The following is a 23961-nucleotide window of genomic DNA, read 5'->3' as shown; positions in this document are numbered from 1 at the left end:
GAGGAATTAAGATGAGGTCTTTATATCTATAAACACAGTACCAACTACCTGACAGGATAGTGCTGTGCGACTCTCTCAATATTAGTCCATGCTGTATTTGTTACTTCAAGGAACTTTACAAGAATGCCCTAAAACTTCACCATTTTTTTTAAATTTTTCATTATTATCAAAAAAATTCAATTGACGTCATTGTATCTGGGAATTTGTATTTTGTCCATTGTACGTTTGATCACTTTTTTTTGTTACTCCAAAACTTAAAAGAAGAAATATTTTTGCCAAAACATGAATGAAAACAAAGATTTTTACAATATATGTTTTTTAATCCCTCCAGGGGGTCTTTATGTGGGCTCTAGTGTCCCTTATATGAAAGTAGGCTGACAGGAAAGGGGGATGGAGAGGGGGGAAGACATGCGGCAAATGTCGCCGGGTCTGGGAATTGAACCCGCGACAGCCACGTCTAGGGCTCAAGGCCTCCAAACGTGGGTCGCGCTATCCCCTACGCCACCACAGCACGCCCCTAAACAAAGATTTTTATGCAGCAGGTATTTTTAACTCAAAAGCTACAATTGCTGGTCGTGGAGGCAGCGCAGGGGAAAAGCAGGACACATGTATGGAGGCCTTAGTTGTCGACGTCTTCCTCCTTTTTCAGTTTCCTGTCTCACAACTGTCTAATACAGGCCACTAGAACCAACAAAGACATTAAAAATTAAAAAGAACAACAGTTTTTGCAAAGGATGAATGGTTGGACTAACCTCTCTTGGAGATGTTCTTCTGCCTGTTCTCTCAGGATTTGCAGATGTAATCTGCTATTTTCTAGTTTTGACACAATCCGACGGGGCCAGCAGAACACACAGGTGTTCAGATTCAAGTCAAAAGCTAGTGTAGGAGAGACCAAAGAAAAGAAACAATGACAAAAATGTACAAACAAAAATTGTTTCATTTTGCAATACATTTGTTAAGAATTTAGTCAAGTATTATCTTGGCAACAAAGAAAATACAAAGAACAGTTAATATCCAAAAAACAATTCACATTTAGGTATGTTATATGCTATTTCATTAATTTTATAATACCATATACCTGACTGAGTAGCATAGTCCATGAGGAAGCTGAGACGGTCACATGCATCTTCAATCTCCTCTATTATTTTGTGAATGGTGTAATCCTGGCTAGTCTGGACGTACTGGATGAGGGTCACTAACTCCTCTGTATTCTTAGGGCTAGTTTTAGCAATGTTTGTAATCTCCTCATACTTTTTGCAGATGCTAAGAAAAGAGAAAAAGCTCAAAGGTTGTTTTTCAAATACCTTAAATTTCAGCTCTCAATTTTTGTTCCTACTCTATGTTGAGCCTCCGGTTCTCATCCATTTCAAACGTGACAATCCTGGCAATCAGTTTGTTTGCGCAGTCACACAGGTAATCATTCAGGTCCCTGGCATTCAGGCAGAACATGGACAGTGGCACTGCGATGCGGAGTGAAGCTATATCCATCCATATATGCATGATGCTGTCAATTTTCTGAGGATTCATGCAACAGGAGTTAGTCTTGTAAAAAACTAACAATGTCATGTTTCAGATCAAACAAACCTCCAATAAGACAAAGATAACTTCATTAAATATAAATTGACTTAAATCCATTTGATTACACACACACACACATACAGTACAATATATATATATATATACAGTATATATATATATATATATTGTGTTGTATTTCGTCAATCTCAAGTTGTGATAGCAGTTGCCGTTTGCGGATGTTGGAACACTGAGCTACTAGTTGTTTAGCGCTTAGTGTTGACTGGGGATGTCGAAGTAACCATTCCTTCACCAGTCTTTGCATGTAACCTCTCTGATTAGGGTTACTTGAGTAGTAGCATTCCAACAGATCCACATTTTCATCTCTCGCCCATTTCCGTCTTGTTCCAGTAGCCCATTTGTCATCAAGGTGCTCTGGTTCCCCAACACCTGACGCAGACCTTGTTTGGCCGGGCGACGTCTGAGCCGGCATGTTATGCATTTTTGTGTCTCTCATGGTATGAGGTAGGCAGTAGCTTGAAGGGTCTTGCCTAAGGACCCAGACTGGATTCGAACCCTGCCCTCTCGGGTGATATACCGATGCCTTATCTATTGAGCTATCCAGCCAGCTATTGAGCTATCCAGCCAGCTATTGAGCTATCCAGCCAGCTATGACAACCAGACCTCCTCGGCGCCAATTACAACGGCTGAGTGAAGTACCATCAGAGATCATTGAGAATGTGAATGCAGCATTGAGAACAATCCCTACCAACACCATAACAGAAACCAATGAGCTGATCTACAACTCAGCATCAGTGATCCTTGAGACACTTGGCTATAAGAGCCGCCATGAGACCCAATACCCACCATGGAAAAGACGGTTAGAGAAAAAAAATCAAGGTATCAAGGAGGGAAGTGAGCCAACTGTCAGAGCTCCACAAGGGTACAATGAAAAGACCAGTACCCAGAAAGTACAGGCAGATGCCCATACCTGAAGCACTCGAAACTGCCAAACAGAGGCTCCAAGCCTTGGCCAGCCGCCTAAAGAGATACACAAGGGAGAATGAATCCAGAAGGATTAACCGGCTCTTCTCCACTCAACCAGCTAAGGTGTACTCTCAATGGCAGGGTAATAACAACAGAGTAGACCCACCAAGGCTGGAGACTGAACAATACTGGAAAGGCATATGGGAAAGGGAGGCGTCCCACAACAGCAATGCACAGTGGTTGATCTCTCTACGAGAGGACCATAATAACCTCCCTGAGCAAGCCTTGGTAACCATCACTGTGACAGATGTCCAAGAAAGAGTCTCAGGTATGAAAAACTGGACAGCACCAGGGCCTGACATGATCCATGCCTACTGGCTAAAGAAACTCACTGCCCTCCATGAGCGACTGGCAGACCAAATGAACCAGCTGCTACAAAGTGGGACTCACCCTGAATGGTTAACTGAAGGGCGGACAATCCTAATCCAGAAGGATCCATCAAAGGGTCCAGTCCCACCCAACTACCGACCAATAACCTGCCTCTCCACAACATGGAAGCTCATGTCAGGCATCATAGCGGCCAAGATAAGCAAACACATGGATAAACACATGAGCACGGCACAGAAAGGTATCGGTGTAAATAGCAGAGGAGCCAAACACCAACTCCTCGTAGACCACACAGTTGCCCGAGACTGCAAAACCCGACACGCCAACCTGTGCATGGCTTGGATTGATTACAAGAAAGCCTATGACTCAATGCCGCATACTTGGATCATTGAATGCTTAGAGATGTATAACATCAACAGGACTCTGAGAGCCTTCACTGCAAACTCGATGAAGCTGTGGAAAACCACCCTTGAAGCCAACTGCAAACCACTTGCACAAGTGTCCATCAGATGTGGCATATACCAAGGAGATGCTCTGTCCCCGCTACTGTTCTGCATAGGCCTGAACCCCCTCAGCCAAATTATCAACAAGACTGGCTACGGATACCGACTCAAAAATGGGGCCAACATCAGCCACCTTCTCTATATGGATGACATCAAGCTGTATGCCAAGAGTGAGCGAGACATCGACTCACTGATCCACACCACCAGGATCTACAGCACGGACATTGGGATGTCATTCGGACTAGAGAAGTGTGGTCGGCTGATCACAAAGAGGGGGAAGGTCATCCGCACAGAAGGGGTCTCACTCCCAGAAGGAACAATAGCAGACATAGAGGACAGTTACAAGTACCTAGGTATACCACAAGCAAATGGCAACCTCGATGAGGTCACAAGGAAAGGAGCCACAGCTAAATACCTCCAACGAATAAGGCAAGTCCTGAGAAGCCAGCTCAATGGCAAGAACAAAATCCGCGCAATAAACAGCTATGCCCTGCCAGTAATCAGATACCCTGCTGGAATAATTAGCTGGCCAAAGGAGGAGATAAAAGCCACTGATATTAAGACTAGAAAACTACTAACAATGCATGGAGGATTCCATCCCAAATCCAGCACCCTGAGACTGTACACGAGCCGCAAGGAAGGAGGCAGAGGACTAGTGAGTGTGAGAACCACAGTCCAGGACGAAACAACTAAGATCCATAAATACATCAGGGACAAAGCCTCAACAGACAATGTGCTCAGTGAATATCTCAGACAACAGGGAACGGAGGTTGAGGTGCCAGAGATACCATCATGGCAGGACAAGCCCCTACATGGGATGTACCACCAGCAAATAACCCAAGTGGCTGATATCAGTAAATCCTACCAATGGCTGGAAAAAGCTGGACTCAAGGACAGCACAGAGGCCCTCATCCTGGCCGCCCAGGAACAGGCCCTAAACACCAGAGCAATAGAGGCCCAGATATACCACACCAGACAAGACCCAAGGTGTAGGTTGTGCAAGGAGGCCCCTGAGACAGTCCAGCACATAACAGCAGGGTGCAAGATACTGGCAGGGAAAGCGTACATGGAACGACATAACCAAGTTGCAGGCATAGTGTACAGAAACATCTGTGCAGAATATGGACTGGAAACCCCGAGATCAAAGTGGGAAACACCCCCAAAGGTGACGGAGAACGCCAGAGCTAAGATCCTGTGGGACTTCCAGATCCAGACAGACAAAATGGTAATGGCAAACCAACCAGACATTGTCGTAGTGGATAAACAACAGAGGAAAGCCGTTGTGATAGATGTAGCAATACCAAGCGACTGCAACATCAGGAAAAAGGAGCACGAGAAACTAGAGAAATACCAGGGCCTCAGGGAGGAACTGGAGAGGGCCTGGAAGGTGAAGACCACAGTGGTGCCTGTGGTCATCGGGGCCCTCGGGGCAGTCACCCCCAAACTGGACCAATGGCTACAACAGATCCCAGGAACAACATCAGACATCTCAGTCCAGAAATGTGCAGTCCTTGGCACAGCCAAGATACTGCGCAGAACCCTCAAGCTCCCAGGCCTCTGGTAGAGGACCCGAGCTCAGAGGATAAGAACCACCCGCGGTGGGTGAGAAGGGAATTTATTTATTTATATACACACACACACTCTGTAACAAATGGGTGTAAAACTACAGCATGAAAGTACTGTGAGGTGGCTGGGTTTTGAGTTTTGAAAATACAGCTCTTTACTGTGATCTGAAATGCGTATGGAAAGTATATGGGATGTGATTGGACCGCTGGTTCACATGCGGAAATTTACAGCTGTACTGTAGATTTTTAATGTACAGTTGCATTGTGGGATTTTTACCAGCTGGAGGCGAACGTTCACAGGCTACAGGGCGGGGCCAACAATGACTTTCACCTGGTAAGTACTTTTTAAAAAACATTGAATTGCAGTTTTGTGTTTGAAAATATTACTATACTATACTATACTATATATATATTACTACAGGATTACTGTAATTTTATTATGATAAAAATGTGATGAAATCACAGTAACCATGTTATATAATTACTGTGCTATTTTAAAGAAATTAAAGTAACACTAATCAAATTACAGTAAGACAGTAATAAAAATTACAGTAAAACTGCAATAAAATCACAATAAAACTGTAATAGAATTACAGTAAGGTTACTGTAGAGTTACTGTAATTTCTTTACCATAAAAATTACAGTAACTGGCTGGCAATCCTGCTGCCAATAAGTTACTGTAAATTCTACAGTGACGTTTTGTTTGTTTTCAATTATAGCTATGTTAGGTTTTATTGCTTCTAACACTTAAGTGAAAACAATATGTAAAAGCTAATTTTGTGTTTGCTGAAGTTATCATTTTCTTATCTGTAGCATGTAATAGAAAAAAATGAGTAAAATGACAAATATTTTTCCACATCATAGAGAATTATAAAAAAAGAACAAGAAAGGAAGCGGGAAATAATGCAGGTTTCAGACTGAATTACATTGGCAGAATCTTGTAAAGAGTGTGTCTTTGTGAGAAATTCAGAAATTTTCTCATCTGATGTATTGTCAAGGAGATTCCTGTATTTTTCATATAAATCCAGATACCTAAAGAATAAAATAAAAATGTTAACAACTGCCATACTCTTCATACCAAGCGAAATTTAAAATCTGGTCATGTGTCATTACCTTTGTGGACCAACTGTGTTCTTCTCGAAAGCTGCTTTGACTTGGGCAAGTATGTCTTTGACCAATGACTCATTAGGTCGGACAGTGCGTAGATACTGGCTGTCAATATCAGCAAACAGCTTACATTCCAGCTGGTCAAAAAACACAATACATAGTATTAATGTATTTTATAAAATCTCACAGAGAAGTTGAAAAACGCAAAAACAGTAGGGACATGTACAAATCAATTGAAAGTTTTTACTGTTAATAGATCCTGTGCACTTTTGATTATTTGCATAAAGGCTCGCCGAATGACGTCCCAACATTCCTGGAAGCTGGGAGAAAACTCAATCTCAGAATTTTCCACTTGTAGTTTAACCAGCAAAATTTGAGAATGAACAAATATCAGCACATCAAAATCTCCACTGAAGTCATTCCCCTCCTGGGAAAAAAAAAAAGAAGAAAAAAAAATAAAACAGGAAACGCTCTACAGGAATAATAGCTCTGAAAACGCTCATGTTAACTAACAATCCTAAAAGAAAGCAGTATGTGTGCAAACTTTATTTTTGAAATTTCAAGCATCAAGTTCCAAAAAAAAAAAAGAAAATTCAAAAAGTCCACACCTTGTGTCTCAAGAAAAATTGTAGCAGATCCTGTAAGGAGTCTATGACCAGGCTTCGAAGTTGCAGTGACATGAGTGCAGCCACGCAGTGGAAGAACTCGGCAACAAGGACTGGCTCACTCTCAGGTAAAAGGTCCACCCACATGCTCTCATGCATAACAAAAAGTGATACACAATAAGGCAGCCACCTTAAAGAAAGAAGACATTTCTGTTAAAGTCTAAATAGAACTATCTTGATCTCAGTTATCAGAACATATTTTAGTGTCCAGAAACATAACTTTATTTAATTTATCAGGGAATATTTCTAAAGAGATTTATTTTCACTACAACATAATCTGCCATCAACATCAATAATCCAAATCTGAACAGTGTTCATTTATGGTTGTGTTTGTTGAAGGAATACGTACTTATGATAAAAGAAAACGGAGGTGATAAATATTATTTATGAAGAAAGTTTGTCTGCGACTTCACTTTCTTAATATTTTGCATCAAATAACCAAAATACTTTAATATTTTCTTAAACTGGCCTTAAGTTTTATTCAAACTTTAGTTTTCTCCTTTCTTAATTTCACAGAAATTATTTTTTAATTCTTAGGCAATGAAAAGCTAACCTACATCAAACAACCTACTTGTTACTTCATAATACTCCTTTTCAGACTCACAGTCACTGAACAAGTGATGTATTTACATACATTTGAGTATGTATATTTGGTAATTAAGTATTGTATTTACACTTAGAAATATGAACGTTTTACTTTATTATTATGTTTTGTTGGTGAAATGTCTGTGAAATAAATTATCATTATCAATCTTATCAAAAACCTTTAGAAGCCACATTTTAAAGGATTAATCATCTCTGTATCTGTGTATAAATATGCAGACAAATTTGAAATCATATAGAACAGAGCCAGAACAGAGTAAGATTTTTTAATTATGCGCTAATTCATGCTCGTTTCCCATACATAAAATAGATTAGAGGTTGCAAAATGGTGGAGATATTGCAGGGCTATTAATGTTTTTGCGATGCAGTCTATTTGCTGGTATTTTATTGGAAGCATACATGTTCCAAAGACACATAATTTGTTCCTATTTCTTTCAAAGCCCTAAAAATAAAAGTTTGATAGTGGTTAAGCAACATTCTTGCCGATTTTCTGGAAGTAACTGTCTTACAGTGCAGCTGCACAGGCAGGTATCCACAGTTTCTACAAAAAAATATATTAAACACACTAATAACTTAGAAATAAAACAGTTTAAGCAATTCAGTGAAAACCAGTCTGACATGTGTCTGACAAAGTGGAAAAGATGGGAACATCAGGCTTCATGTTCAGTTGGATTCCCCGGCAGAAACTAGCAGATGTGAAATCCAACTATGCCGATTAACTCTGGGCATCAGCCAGTAGTGCGAGAGGAAGACAGCTTATCCGACAGGAAGTACTCACCCTTCATCCAGTTCCCGTCTGGTGGCTTCGCACTGTTTCTGGATAAAGACAACAAACTCAGCTGGCGAAAGAGGGAAGGTGGTGGAGAACAGGTCTGCCATTTTCACAAATCTCAAGGATGAATAGCTTAAGTAAGAAATATGAAATGCATCAACAGTGGAACAGTGAAGAAAATAGTAAAAATTGCATTACAGATAAAGAGTTATTTTTGTTTGTTTTTTCACATCATTGAAATTTATCAAGATAACAATGAATCAAGTTTCTTATCATAAGAAATGTTCACAATAAATGATAAATGATATGATAAATGCCCAGTTTGTAATTACATTCAGGTCATTTATTATGATTCACATGCCACTTATACAAGTTACAGCTGCAAGTCGAAGTAAGCATTACACTTACTAAATACGTATTTTTAATGCTTTAAAAAATCATGAACTGCACAAGCCAATAAATGAACAGCTTGCCTTACCGTTCTATCCAGATTTGCTGTAAGAGGCCCATAAAAGGACACACATTAAAAAGATGTTGCATTTGCCACAATTTGGCGTCCCTGTAGCTAACAGCCCAGGGAACCGGAGGACGAATCACCCTCCTGGGAAAAGGCTTTGGAATGTTGTTTATTGTCAGTCGCTGGCCCTCAGATGGGTCCATTAGAATGTAATCCACTGATGAAAAAAATCAAAGCATTTATTACAATGATCTTGGAAGGTGTTTCGTAATTTATTACTGTCAACCTTGTCGGAAAATGGACTAATAAAGCCAAACATGACCATTAGGCCGCAATTCCAAAAGTTAAGTTTGGCACAAACATTATACTGAGCGATACTTAAAACCAACACGATGACAACAGTAACATCTGGTGGTGGTAGCGTCATGGACATAATATTTTTTTCTAGAGATGGACAGGCATTGTCAGTCTGAACGAAATTATGAACAGCTTCACAAACCAGTTTGTGAAGAAAAAAAAAAACATACTGCCATATTAGAATGCACATACATATTGTTTTTCCCCTTATAAAATATTACTTTGTTATGTGCACAGGATTTGTGTCATGGTACACAACATTTTGGATGAATTTATCAGTGTTCCCACTTTCTACGGTACAAAAATCTAGCATTTTATCAGCACTGTATACACTGTAAACACGAACAGTTTTACCTATGCTCTTCCTGAGGTTGAAGTAATAACCGTCTTCGACCTCCTCTGTCAAGTTTTTCCTCAGGGTTCGGATGGGTTTTTTCACACCCTCCTCTGGCTCAGGAGGCAGCATATTCTTAATGTTGACCATCGATTGCTTTGGGTAGGGGGCCAACATGTAAAAGGGGACACCTCTTTTGACGTAGTATGTATACCTCTGTGTGAGAAAAGTTAAGATTGCCAATGAATTCAAATCAAATACAGGAGAATGATCTCTAGAGGTCTGTGACTTAATTCACTGCTTCTTACTTCCAGGTCACTTTCACTGTATTCATTCTGAGCATTCTGAGTTTCCTCCTGCTTGTACATGATGACAAGCTGCTCAGTAGGACTCATTGGCGGGCTTCTGTATATTAATGACTTTCTTCTCTTGGATTTTGGCTGAGGGGGGGTAGGTGGGCTGCGCGGTGGCCTCCTGTGAAAATCACAATCAAACGCATGAAGTTCTTCAAGTTAAAGAATGCGGCACGCGTGAAACTTCTTTTGCAACGTGTGCGGAGTGTACTATTACGCTCTCTTTGATCCAGTTGCCGTTGCCAAGGACTTGCATGATGGATGTTGCCTGCTGAGGTTGTCTATCTTCAAGTCCTGCGCCTTGGGGCTGTAGTTGTTTCCGATAGACTCGCAGGGAGTGCGGTGGTGCCGTTGTTCTTTAAACGGAACAGCCACACAGCATGTATTGGTCTGAATGATGGGTGGGTAGTGACTATGTCTTTGTACCACCTGATAGAGTAAAATGACAGGAGTTCAATGAACATAAAAACTGAACTTGCTAACAAGTAAAATGGAGTTTGACAGTCTTACTTGATATAGGTCTGATGGATCGGCAGCACACTTTTCAGGCAGGGGAGGAGGGAAAGGGTGGCCGATAGCCTGACCCAAATTATAGAGGGAGTCATCTTCCATCTGTGGGGATCAGGAAAGGAAGAGCAACATTTGTATGTTCGTGTTATCCATAGTCTCCAAATGTGAATTACAAACAACTGTAGAATTTAAATAAAGTGTCTTGGAGAAGTATTCACATCCCTTGAACCTTTTCACATGTTATTACATTAAAACAATAACACTGAATGCCTTTTTTGAGATCGTAAATGATAGATGAACACATAATTATGAAGTGATCAGAAAACAAAGTTTACAAGATCTTTTAAAAATAAAAATCCAATAAGTATGGTGTGCACCTGTACTTAACTCCCTTTCACTTTCTCACATACTATATTTACAGTTTAATTTAAAAAAAAAAAACATGTATCCTTTGGTGTATTGCATAACGTAATCCAAAAATGCAATAAGTTTGAAATTACGAAGTCACAAAATGTGAAAGGGTTCAAGAGTTATGAATGCAACTTTTGCAAGGCATGTTATTTTTCTGCAGCAGTTACGGTTTACATACATAAACTTTAGATAACCATGTCAGCAAAAATTGTTGTCTTTATTATTTTTCCAAAATTCGGACTGGGAGTGAATTAAAATGTGGAAAAAGCTGGACAACTCGTCATAAAGAGAGTCAAAACCTTACCTGCTGAAGTCGCTCCATTATTGTTCAGCTTCCACAAACCTAAAGGGGAAAGAAGACGGACATGTTAGAACAAAATCCCACATCACGTCGGACTTTTTTACTAATCTAAATTTATTACCAAACACCTGTGCACTTTCTTCCGTGTGCTGCTGGTATGTTTTGTTACTTACAACAAGCGGTGTAGAATAAAGCTGTACTTAACAATACATGACTGCACTCACCTGCTAAACATGAAGCTATATCAATGTGCTGATATATTTTCTCTGCTGAAAACTTTAACCCGGATAGTACCACCAGGTTGCTGTAAACAGAAACACTCGTTGGTTTCAAGCACTGTCGTCTCCGTGGCAACATCAATTACCGTTTTTTTTTTTTCTTCCATAAAAGGACGATAGGCTAAAAACAGTGCAAGCGCTTGCTGAAGATTAGCATGGCTTGTTTATCAAATTATACGTTCTAAATAAAAAAAAAAAGGAATAATTTCAAATATTTGCTATTTGGGGTTACTTTATAAATGCATGTAAAAATAAAAACCTAAGCAATGCCACTGTCTTTTCCGGTTTCAAGAATAATGTTGTTTGCAACCGAGATGTTGAGATTAAGCAAAATTTAGATAGGCGTTCATTAGAAACTTGAAGCGAAAATGATATTTCATAAATAATTTTATTTATATTTCATTTATTTATGACTATTATTTTTTAAAATGTCTAATTAGTCTGAAGCACTGATTACGGATTCATAAATTAGCTCATGCATATTCCAAACCATTTTTGAATTAAAAAAAAAAGTGTTTTAATGTTTTTCCCGCTAAAAGAAAAAGCAGGTAAAACGTAAAAACTGCTATTTAAAAACAAAAAAAAGGCTTTTACTAAATAATTAAAGAAGAATATTAAATAAAAATTAATTACAAATGTGCAACTTAAAAGTTATATGATTTATGTCATTATGAGAAACAATAAAAAAAAAAACGTTTTTATTTGCTAGATTGTCATTCCGACAAATATAACATTTCGCAGGCAAACTATGTGCACATTTTCAGTAGCTGTAATCTTTTTTATTTTTTTTTCAGTAGCTGTAATCTTTTTTTTTTTTTTTTTCAGTAGCTGTAATCTGGATTTTTAATTTTGCTTCCTCAGAAAAAAAAAAAAGAAGAAAGAAATACAAGAAAAACTGTTACTGGCTCGCAGCATCTTGAGTCACGTGGTGAGCCTTTGGGCGTGGTTTAGTCTTAGTGCAGTGGTTGTCTCGGCAGGTCGTCGGCTTCAAAGTCCATCTAAGTTATTGGTTTTTATTGTTTTAGCCATGGTAAGTCTCTGTGTACAACATAGTATGCATCCTAGAGGTACAAATCATTTAGAAAAGCGTGCTAACTGGAGATTATTGGTAATAACGATGATATGCTAGCTAACCGATGCTAGCTAAAAACGGCGGAATATTTCCCCTAGCAAATGTTAGCTTGACTAAAAACGAATTTAACCTATACTCAAGATTAGATTCGCCCCCCAAAAAAGTGAGTCAGGTTAACAGCGTAGGCGTTTTGGTCGACGTTGTCTTTGCTTCCTTTGTGCCCAGTGATAAAGTCGGTACTTGTGAGCTAAAGCGGGAGTGTTGAATTGTGGAAGAACCAATGTGTGTTTTATTCGTAGTCGCCTGAAAACTAGAGCGTTAAGTTCCAGAACAAAACTCCATGTTGGTTACAATGTTAGTGGTTTGTTTGAAAATTGAATAGAGAAATGGTTTAATTTGCATTTATCCATTTTTTTCTTGTAAAGTTTTTTTTTTTTTTTTCTTCTGGCGAGAACATGGCCGCCATGTTAGACAGTGTAGCCTGCTGCTCAAGGTCAAAATGTCAACAAGCCCCTGCTCCAAACCTTCCATGATGTAGATTTTACTACGACCTGTTACTTGTGATATTCACACGACATTCGTATATCTCAAATGTTACTCTTTTTTTTTCCTGCAAGGATTTCAACAAGCCAAGAACCATTACCCAGACTGTACCTTCTTTGAAGTTATCTAATGGATACATTCTGCCAGAGGGCAGACTGACCCCCAACGCCCTTTTTGTGGGTGGGATCGACATGAAGGTGAGCTTATACTTAATTTCAATTTCATTGAAATCATATATAGGTTATTAATGGTTCTGTGTGGACTGATGTTGAACTGGGGCTAATATTTTTATTCCATCAGTAAAATAAAACATCATCTTATGTATTATAATTCTTGGAAAAATAATAACAAAAATGCGACAATTGGATTAATTAAAAGCTGAAAAGCAAAACAGCTCTTTTACTTATCCAAATACATGCACTTAAATTAGAGTAAACCGTTTTAATTCTACTACAGCCTTAATACATAAGCAGCATCAGTTTCTGTTGCATACAGCCTCGTTCTATTGAAATTGCAATCCAGTCTTAATTTTGTACAGTCAGTCTCAGTTGATCATAGGCTAATTAACACAAGATTATGTGTACCATAGCAATTGATATATATTTTTTTATGTTTTACTTTTTGTTGTTTAAACAATTAGGTGGATGAAAATGAAATGCGTGACTTCTTTACAAGATATGGCAATGTCAAGGAAGTAAAAATAATCACGTACCGTGGAGGGGTTTGCAAAGGGTGAGTATATTTAGAGGTGTGTTGTCGTAGTCGCAGTTTAAAGTTCACACAAGTTTGTTCTTGAAGAAGAGTTGATGCAAATTTGTGTTAAGTTGAGACAATAAGACTAAGAATTTGCTTTTTTTTAAAAAAAAAAAAAGATATAAAAAACATGAACAAAGTATCTTTTACTGTGTTCACTGGTTTAAAGTTTTATTCTTAAACATACCTGAAGTAAGCCCTGCTCCCAAAACAAACACACAGCCTGAACTTTCTTTTTGTGTTAATGTTACACTTTTACTTGATTTACCACTCTGTAGAGAGGTTTGTGTCCATTTAGCACAAATTCTACTTTCACTAAATAGATGTTACAAGGACAGTAGCCAATACTGCCACCCTGTGGCAACACAACACCTCACAGTCACATCATTTGGCACTAAGACATTCCTGCTCACATATTGGTGAATGACGCAACAGCAGACCTTCAGTTGGGTCCATTCTTTAATGGATTTGCACAATGTTCTACTGTATATTATTAGTTGAAATGAGTGAATGGATTTTTATGGCTATTTTCCACTTCATATTTTCCAATCATTAAGTCTGTGGACTGCTTTGTGTGTTCCTAGGTACGGGTTTGTGTATTTCAATGAAGATGTCAACATTCAGTCAATCATTGAGGTTAGTGAATGTCGTATGCATTAACCTTTTATGTAACTACCAGAATTCCTATTTTCTGCATAATGCGCATATATATCCGTTACAGCAACAGATCAGTTTTAAAGGGCGGAAACTTAAGCTGGGCCCTGCAATCATGAAGCAACGGAGTCCACGTATGTTCATTTCTCTTCACATTAACTTTCTGGGACTAATTCTTTGCCTTTAAACTCTAGCGGAGGCAAAAATGAATAATCTTGTTCACGCTTTGCATCAATGTTCATCAGTGTGTGTAAGCTTGACAGTGGTACCTCTGGAAGTAATGGAAATGCCCACAACTTAGAAAAGGAAAAAAAAAGGCCTTTCGGGAAAGTTCAGTGTGGTTCATCATTGCCAACAAGAAACTGATTTCTTACTTTATTTTTTTATTTATTTTTTTTCAGGATCCATACCATCCCGTCTGGTTGGTTCCACTCCTTGGATGAGTCCTAGCCAATATATCTACTGTGCATGTTGCTCACCAATGGGAGGAGGGGTTACACAGCCCTCACCTGTCTACAGCGGAGGCAACCCGTACAATCAGGTAACTGTTTTCCTCTTTCCGCTGTCTTTCCTCTCCACATTAACTGTTGATAAGGCTGTTCTTACTGGTTCTTGGAACAGCCGTACTCCTACAGCAGCTTCAGCGGGGTGATGGTTCCACAGATGCCGATGAGCTACGCACAGAATCCCTACCCCTACCAGGTAAACGCATAAACACAGCAGATAGTAGGATGTAGCCTGTATTGCTTCCTCCACTTTCTGTTTCTGTTTGTGAAATAGACTTTAGTTTCTCTGGCTTCAGTTTTCCTTAAGAAGCGAGCTTGTTGTGTTGTTGCTGTTTGCTTGATATCTGACGTCTCTCACCTCCAACACGTAGTACACCCCAGCTCCCTGGACCCCAGACCAAAGGACTCGGCCTGTCAATCAGGTGATTATTTATCTTACTCCAATTTATTGGAAACACTTGTTTTCTTTCTTTTTTGCTCAAAACAAATTTTCAAAATAGTCTTCTGTATTTGTCATATTTTTTTTCTACCCAAGTCCCCACTTCTTTTGTTTTGATTGTAATATTCAATCCCACCACTAGAGGTTGCTGTTGTGCATAGGAATTTTTAAGCAAGTACTTGTCCTGGCTGTTTTCTGATCCTAAGTCTTGTTTTTAGAGCTTTGTGGATTGTGGAGTCCAGACTATGTTGACTGTGCTGTAGTTGAAAGCTACTGAGCTTTCTGCAAGGTAAAGCTACATCTGCATGTTTTTGTAAGCAATGCGTCTACGAAAAGGATTATTTAACCTCAACATTTGACATAAATTTATGTATTTCAGTATAATATGGAGGAATTGAGGAATGTATTTTTTTCGGGGTTCTTACATCTTTGACAAAAACCCCTTTTTCCCACAACTAACCAAAGACTTTATCCTTGGATGGAATTGAATAAAAATTATTCCCTGAATTTCACACTGCATTTATGTAGCAGGTCATCAATTCTTTTTACTAATACAATAAATTACCAGAAAAAATGACTTGAGTTTTCATTATCCTGTAATTATAGTCATAATAATTAACAGAAATAAAGGCTTAAAGTGTTACTAGTTTTAAGAAATGGCTCATTTCCTTGTGCTCTTTCATCTTTTCCAGACGCAGACTGCAGTAGCTTCAACAAGTCAAGATGTGGACATCTTGGCATTCTGGACGTCTGAAAGCATCCAGACTCCCCAGATTGTTTTCAGAACGCCCTCGTCTCTCCCGTCAATGTTTTTTCAGAGCCGTTTTAACACCAGACTTCTTGAGCTTTCAACGTAAACCGAACCACTCCGCTCCAAGTCACTTGAACCAAAATCGGTGAGGTTGACCTGTGGTCGGCTGCTTTTAAATCACACAGATCACAGAGACTTTTATAAACGATGAGAAGAGCACGTTTTGGCATACCAGCCAAAACATGGGATCACTTTTTTTTTTTTTTTTTTTTTTTTTTTTTTTTTTTTTTTTACAGTCCCAAGCAAAAAAAAAAAAAACTAATGGAAAGGCTTTTAATCTCACTTTTCTGTTTATTTATATATTAAGTTTAATTTATTTTTTTCTATTTCATTGGTTTTGTCCAGTCTGTTTTAAGGGCTCTCTGTACATAGGAAGGAAAGCATTTGTATATTTGTACATTGTTACAATCTGTTCTCTACAGTGGATTTTTTTTTTTTTGTCAGGTCTAATGCTGCTCTGATTAAGATCTTTATTAACTTTCCTACAGCATAAGGGCACGATCATAAATTTTAAGCACTCTGGCATTTTGCGCTCCCTTTTTATTTCACTGGGTGTCACTGTGGTAAATGAAAGGCAGCCTTGGCCTCGCACCTCATCACCATTAAGAATTGTTGTTTTGGTCATTAGTTGTAAATGTTCGTCATGTGCCTCCAGAAGTTCGCAGTCAAAGACAGTCACAGCATCAATTCACTTTGCTTTGACTCATTAATCAACTAATGTTAGGATGAAAAGGAGAAAAGGACAGTTTTTCAAAACTTGTTACAGCCTGTTTTCCACTAGTTGGGTTACTCACAGTTCAGACAGGTTTTATTTTATTTTTTTTTTGAGGGGGGTTTGATTGCATGTCTTGCGTAAAGGATTTTAGACATTTAATAAGTGAATACACTGGATGTGGTTTTAAGTTTCATTTTAAACAGAGCTTAATATAGATGCACATTAGCATGTGGTGTACATCAGTTTTTCTTTCTTATCTAATAGTTTCTGGACGTTGACCTCGAGTTGCGGAGGCACCATTGTGTTGAGACGTTTTTGTTCAGAGAGCCTGAGAAAGTCACTGTTTGAAGTTTTGTTTTTGTTTTTTTTTTGTTGGGTTTGAATTATTTTGTTCAATAAATAAGTTCAGTTTGTCATAATTCTGTCTGATTTTTACCACAACTTTGTGTCGAAACTTGCAGGATGTGTCTTCGGAGCTGTCGAGAGCAGCGTAGCTCCGATCCGCCTCCCCGTTGGTGGTTGCCGCTCCTCAGTCAGGCTTGCCTGGCAACAAGCTCCTCGTCTTTTGGTCAGAGGACGTTTTGTTTTCGTCACAGTCTGATGGTGTGACTGTGGGTCCCCAGAGTGCCCCTTCCAGCCTTTGGCCCACCCTCCCCTGAGCCCCCTGTCAGACGTTTCTGAATTATGGATTAGTCTGGATAGCTCCTTATGAAATATAAATTTTCCTAAGAAGACCCCTGAAAAACATACATTTAACCTTAATTGTAGCTTTATGGGATTCATGCGTAGGCTGAACAACTTGGCATTGCTTTAAATAGTGTGGAAAAACTACTTATACAAGTTCATATTGGTCCACCCACTCATCTGTACTTCCATTTATTCCACCATCTATCCCTTCATCTATTCTTCCATTTGTCTGTTTAAGCTCATTCGTTTGTGCCACCACTCATTCATTTCGCCATCCATCTACTCCATTCATCATCCATTATTTTAATGATGCATCTTTCCATGTTTTCTGCATCTTTCATCCACCAACCAATCTATTTGTCCATCATCCATCCATCTAATCGTCCAAGTTATCGTCCATCCATCCAGCAGCCATTAGTTTTTTTTTATTCGCTGATCCATCTCTTTTTCCATTTATCAACCATCTATTCATCTATTATTCTCTCCATCTTTCCTTCATGCACTGGCCCACTGTTTCAGTTTCAGTTCAACATTCTTTAGTTATACTTTTTAAGCCTTACCTGTTTGTTCGTCCATTTTACCTTCAATTTTTTTCAAGTTTAATGTCTTCCATTTTGTGTGTATATATATATATATATATATATATATATATATATATATATATATTTAGATTTGACAAAAAAATGGACTGGAGAACTTTGGATAAAGTCTTGAATTTCGACATGGGGAGAATTTTTTTTTTTATCAAACTAATCCAAAAGAAAGCTATTCGGTTGCATACTTCCGCTCATTTATAGTATCGTAGTTTAATCCGCCTGCTCTTTGTATGCAACCACGTAAATCACCTGCATGTTCAGTCATTTCATAGTCCTTGCAGCGTTTGGTGCAGCAAGAAGGGAACAACAGGAAGGCGAGGAGAGATGATAATCCGCCCCCCTCCTCCTCAAGCAGTCGGAGCCAGACGGAGTGTTTACCATGAGCCGAGCTTCCACTCAGCTGTAGTTCCTAGATGAGGGATTCATGTTTTCCTCCCATTGGATCGCAGTGGCTGCGGGAGCCGCACGTGCCGTGACGGGGACAGACAGTGAAGACGTTAGAGGGCGCGAGGAGGGTTTCAGTCCACTTTCCACTTCCTAAACAGACCGAGACCGCCTCTTAACGGGTAAGTATCTCTTTATTTACTGCTTTTCTTTTCTTTTTTTTTCTTTTTTAGAGCGGTTTCTGCTGAAGATGTACGGTAAAATTAGCTACCGAAGTTAAATCCGTTATAACTTCCTAAATATTCTGAATAAACATGTTTTTTTTTTATCCCCCTCCTACTGTAGCGTGTTTAAAAACAACTTTACAGTCAGCTAAACTTACCTCATATTCTCAGACTCTCACAATAAAACTAATGTCATCTCCGAGCATCCTGTCATTTCACTATTGCTGTTTTCCCCCCGTTTGTAATTGAGCAGCGGAGCGAACTGAATAAAGCCCTTCACTCGCTGTCACAGGTTTGCGTGAACTCGGCATATGTGTGACGAAGTGCGTGTCCGTGCGTAAATGTGTCACGAAGCGACCTGTCGTGTATCAATTATCTTTTACCAAACCACTGTAGGATCTACAAGGAAACTTTTTAGTTTCATGTCGTTGATTTGCTGGTTGTCAAAAATCTTCATCAGTTGACCTAAACTCTCCAATCCAAAAACAAATATCGACTGATTTTCTATATAAAAGTGCTAATAAAAGATCATCTAATCTCTTAAATCATTTTACTATCCTTATACTATCCTCTATGTATGTTTAAACTTTAATATAAAATTCCTGGCATTGATGTTTGTGGTGTATTTGTGGTGTATTTATCAAAGCGTTTAAGATGCTTTATTTTCTTTATACTCTACCAATTTTGATGCAATGTCTTGTGTTCCTTTTCTTAAAAAAAAGACTTTAAAAAAAGAAAAAGTAGCACAGGATCTTCCACAGCCATGTGGGACGAACTTGGCTGTGCTGACCCAACAACATACTATTTCAAGCAAGGCTGCACCCACACAACATGCAAGGGGCATCAATTAGCGATGAGAAATTTCACATAAGTGCCCACTTCCAACTAAGCCAATATGAAAGGGCCAGTATAAGACTCTCAATAAAGAAGATACTTTAAGAATATTAGAAAAATATATTAAAAAATGCATTTCACAAAAAACAAAATTGAGTTGGAAAACATTAGTGTAAAAATGTATAACACCTGATCTATGGTACACATGTTTCAGTGCTTTTACAATTAAACTCAAGTGTTCATTAATCTTAATTTTACCTTTTAATGGTAAATGGTAATGGTTTAATGGTTGGTTCTTTGTGTCATCACTTTAGGCCTACTTCAAGTAAATGAACATTTCAACTACAGACGACTCAAAAGCAATCCAGTGTCTTTAAAAACAGTGAAATAGCCATTTAGCTCGGACTGAACTGAAATCTATTCAGAACTTAAATCTATCCTATCTATTTAGATTTCAGTTCAGTGCTGTGACGAGGACAGACAGTGAAGACCTTAGAGGGAGATGCCAGTGTTTAATGCCAGTGGAAATATTCAGATTTCAGTTTCACTGGCATTAAACAACTGCAATACAATTGTTTCTTCTAAACATTGCAGCTCTCTGAAGGTATGGATGCCCTGGGTGAAGGATCAAATTGCCAATTTTCAAAACCACCACGGCCTCCTTAAATAACCTTTATTAAAGTCTCACATTTTCACAATATTGTCAGATTATAACAAATGTCTATCACATCTAAACCAAGCAATTTAGACCAAGCAATTTTGTTCTCATGAGTGTTTTGAATATCTTTGACAAACTTTTAAAAGGTCCACAAACAGTCTATAAATAACATTGAGCTACCAGAAAGCACATTCCAAATCTTAACTAATCTTCCTTATCTATATGTGAAAAAGAATATATAGATTTGTTTTAGCTAAGAATTGAGAAAATGATAATAGATAATAGATCCATGTTTGGATGTTGGATAGCAACATATTTTTATCTTCGTGAACATTTTTTGGATCCAAGATGAAGTTGAATGAGTCACATTTGTAATTTCCAGCCAGAACTTCTATGCTCTTATAGTTCCAGCACCTCTGCACCTTTTTTATTTCCCAGCTGCCCTCCTAACATGTATGAAGCAGCTCTGACTGGGTTTCTGTGAGGCAGAAGAGGAATGGAGTTTCACATTTATTTGATTTTTTTTTGGTTTAAATCATATGTAAAGGGAAACGAAGTCATGACATAACCACATTAAATGAGTTACATGTTGATCTTTAACTGTACAGTTATGGAGCTAAACTCATTAAAACTCATCTAATTGTGAGAGCAAGAGTTTGGTCACAGTGCATGTCACTCTGTTTCGTACGCTTGTCAATCTTGCATTTACATATTGGCTGCTAATAAACAACTACAGATCTGATTTAAGCCCCCAAAAATGTTTTACTTTTTGACCAAATACATTATCATTTTAGCTTATACACCTACACACACTTTACATGGATATATTCCCAAATAAAAAATGCTTACCAAGACATATTTAAGAAAATAGAATAAAGTAGGATGCACGATACATTGGTACCAACAATGTATCGTGTAGGCACTGGCAGATCGGCTCAATTAGTTAAACTGGGCTGATGTTAATAACCAATGTTTATTTCCATTTTGTAGTTGTTTCTGTATGTGTTTCGGGAGTGGGAAACTGCAGTGATGCAGTGGAGGCTTTGAGGTGTTTAAAGCAGAGAAGCAATGTCAGGGGTGTGGTCATTATTTTTCACTGTACTAAATGGGTATGTATCTATCTAACTAGTCATCAATCAATAAATCGTTGGCTGTTATGGCAATATTCATATTGGTTATCACCAATTTTGATATAAAATTTTTTAGATCACCTAGAACAAACATGAAAACTATTTCCGTAGTAGTATTTCAGGGCTTGTTGCATTACAACTATTGCTAACTGTGGTTTTAAAACTGTTTTATCCTCTTAACTATTTTTTTTTGTAAACAGGATATGAGTGGAATGGCTTTATTTCTGCAAGCTGATGTGCAGTGTGCAGCAAGAACCTGCAGGGGCTTGGGGGCATATGCAGTATATCATTTTACATTAGTACAATCTAGGGCAAAATATAATGGCTTTGCTCCTATAACCAGTTTTTGTGTGTGTGTGTGTGTGTAATCCTCTCTGTTCTGCCTAAGCTGCTTTGTTTTTAGGGAACTGTGCAAGAAGTTGTGTGGCAGACCAATACATCACTGTCATAATTAGTTTTTATCCTCCTTGCGCAGCCTCATTAAAACACCGTTTGAGGTGACTACATTTCTGCATGGAGGAATCACACCTCCCTCCAGGCAGCTTGACATGCTCCCCACTCTGCTCCCTGCCTGTCTGTCTCTCTCCATTTCCTCCTCCTTCTGTCTTTTCCTCCTCATTTCATTACTGCCCCCCTTTTTACTTCCTCCCTCCATCCATGGCAGCATCCCACATCTGAGACTTGGTGCAGCCCAGTGGGAGGGAGGCCCCACTCCGCAGGAATCGGTCTGTCACCTCTGATTTTGAAATGCAGTGAAATACTGTACAATCATGAGGTGTACATACAAGAACCATAAAACTACAGACTGCTGATCCTGTCTCGGCCTAATAAAATTTTTATTATTGTAATTTATAGGAGACAGTACTGTGCAAAAGGAACTAGGAATGTATCCAAAACCCTACCAAAAATAATTAATTACATTATTTTTTCAATTAGAGATAACTAGAAGGGAAAAAAAAACAATCAAATCGGTTTTTTCTTTAAAGCAACCAAGAAAAAAATCTAACAGGTCCTGTTGAGCATCTTTTAGTACTTGCCACTGTGTGTTTCTGCAGATATAGGCTGGGCTCTGTGGGCGTCAAACCATCTGTTATAGGGATCTTGTTCATCTCACTGCTGAAAAGATGGTACTCCCTGCTAAAGTATTCCCTCTCCAAGGATACCAAAACAGACACATTGCTAACTAGGGTTTCGGCTTTAGAAAAATGTCTAAAAAATGCTTTATACAACAACAAGTAATTTGTCATCTTTTTATGCAGTGTAACAAAATTCTGTTTCATCAATTGATTCCTAAGCTAGTATATTTAGCTGAATTTGGATATGTCACAAAGAAGATTGTACAATCAAAAGCACAACAATCTTTGAATTGTGGGTTTATGTACTGCATGCCTGATTGCATCTTTAAATAATCAATGCCCTCATCTGAGGGATAACAGGCAGGTTGCACTTAATTTGGTCCCTAAGCCAGTTTTTATTTCTTGTTTTTGTTTGGTTGTTTCATAACCAGGTTTTTAGCTTAGAAAAAAAAGCTGCTGCCGATCTTTGTCCTGCAACTTTGAAATGTGTTTCTGCTTCAACACACCTGAGTCAAATAATGAGGTCATTAGCATGACTCTGGAGAAGATGACTCCATACTGAGGAGGTGATGCAGGAGTGTTGGATCAGGGATGCGTCTAAAAGTTCCAGGACCCCAGACTTCGAGGCCCCTACTCTATATCAACCATGCTTTTCTAATCTTTTCACCCTTTTGTACCTTTATGGTTTTTGTTGATTTATGCCCAGTTTTTTGGGTATGATATTGTGCTGTCAACCGCTTGACATTCTGCACCACTCTTAGTTTGTTCTTGCCAGTCATGAAAATACTGTACAAAAGACAAAACCTGATGGGTCATGGTTTAAATATATCTGTAAGAAACTGAAGTGGGGATGAATGAAATGACAATGCATTGGTAAAAAAATACTAATCTGTCAGTCTTTTGACAACCAAAAATTTTAAGTGATTTTCGGGAACTTGCTTAGTCTTCTGACAGAAAATATGATTGTGTCTCCAAGCTATAATTTTTTTTCTTGGCAGATAATGTGAGGGGCCCTATGGCATCCTTTTATTTTATTTTGTTTCACTCTACCAATTTTGCTTTTTCTGTTTTTATTTTTCCAGATTTTAGGATATGAATGTGAAATGTTAAAGAAAAATAAATAGCAAAAAATAAATAAATAAATTATGGTACAAAATTGGAAATGGGACTTATTAAGCCAGGGAAGAATTTTGCTGCTACAAAGCAGCAGCTATAGGCTCTGGTGTTAGTCTGTCTCAAAGCACACCACATTCTGTTTATTCTCTCTTGGCCAGATGTGTCACCGCCTAGGCATTCATAGAGCCTATCATCTACAATAAGTCATCTACCATCATCCATTTATCATATCTTTCACTTAATGCAAAACTGAATATAACTAAAGTAGATTTAGATTCTTAAAATACTCTTATATCAAAATACATTGAAAGAATTGAAGAAAAACTTGGACTTGTTTACCTGTTCACACCATTATTTCTTCTGGACACATAATGCAACCAGTAGAACCTCTACTGGTCATAAGTCCAATTCCTAAGTTGCATTCAAGTATACAAAAAAATGTCATGTAGTTCTTTCTTTCTTTTTGCAATGGTTTTGACTTCAGATAGTGCTTAGTGGATGGAAGAAAAAAACATGTCAGCCTCTCAAAGGTGGTTCTACCTAATTTCACTTTGATTTTTCCTTGGTCTGAGTCCATATGCAGTTTTCTCTCCAGATGAATAATGTTTCTTGTAAAACCATCATCCCTCAAGTGGCACTGGAGGTAGTACAGCAGTGA

General features: G+C 38.4%; 3 protein-coding genes across 5 annotated transcripts in view; 2 read left to right on the top strand and 1 right to left on the bottom strand.

Annotated features, from left to right (window-relative positions):
- dnah3 (dynein axonemal heavy chain 3) overlaps nt 1-10848 on the bottom strand; it is a 30917-nt gene extending 20069 nt beyond the window's left edge. The window contains exons 1-14 of the mRNA XM_023345358.1: nt 10831-10848; nt 10116-10217; nt 9823-10034; nt 9561-9726; nt 9273-9468; nt 8583-8778; nt 8111-8236; nt 6673-6859; nt 6312-6491; nt 6071-6201; nt 5884-5989; nt 1337-1515; nt 1079-1263; nt 753-876 (exon numbers count right to left, since the gene is read on the bottom strand). Coding sequence (XP_023201126.1) covers nt 753-876; nt 1079-1263; nt 1337-1515; nt 5884-5989; nt 6071-6201; nt 6312-6491; nt 6673-6859; nt 8111-8236; nt 8583-8778; nt 9273-9468; nt 9561-9726; nt 9823-10034; nt 10116-10217; nt 10831-10848 — 2108 coding nt within the window. The remainder of the gene's footprint in view (nt 1-752; nt 877-1078; nt 1264-1336; nt 1516-5883; nt 5990-6070; nt 6202-6311; nt 6492-6672; nt 6860-8110; nt 8237-8582; nt 8779-9272; nt 9469-9560; nt 9727-9822; nt 10035-10115; nt 10218-10830) is intronic.
- A 1251-nt stretch (nt 10849-12099) lies between these two features.
- Nucleotides 12100-16008, top strand: dazl (deleted in azoospermia like). The gene is made up of 10 exons (XM_023345356.1): nt 12100-12135; nt 12795-12917; nt 13361-13452; nt 14058-14109; nt 14195-14261; nt 14529-14668; nt 14749-14829; nt 15005-15055; nt 15291-15361; nt 15765-16008. The coding sequence occupies exons 1-9, from the start codon at nt 12133-12135 to the stop codon at nt 15333-15335; spliced, it is 654 nt and encodes a 217-aa protein (XP_023201124.1). The 5' UTR covers nt 12100-12132; the 3' UTR covers nt 15336-15361; nt 15765-16008.
- A 2204-nt stretch (nt 16009-18212) lies between these two features.
- LOC102235307 (raftlin-like) overlaps nt 18213-23961 on the top strand; it is a 45949-nt gene continuing 40200 nt past the window's right edge. For all 3 annotated transcript variants that reach the window (XM_023345220.1, XM_014470134.2, XM_023345219.1), the window contains exon 1: nt 18213-18447. The gene's annotated coding sequence lies outside the window, so the exon portion shown is untranslated. The remainder of the gene's footprint in view (nt 18448-23961) is intronic.

This window comes from Xiphophorus maculatus, chromosome 13 (assembly GCF_002775205.1).
Source record: "Xiphophorus maculatus strain JP 163 A chromosome 13, X_maculatus-5.0-male, whole genome shotgun sequence".
NCBI classification, from domain to species: Eukaryota; Metazoa; Chordata; class Actinopteri; order Cyprinodontiformes; family Poeciliidae; genus Xiphophorus; species Xiphophorus maculatus.
This window is presented reverse-complemented; position numbering and strand designations above follow the sequence as displayed.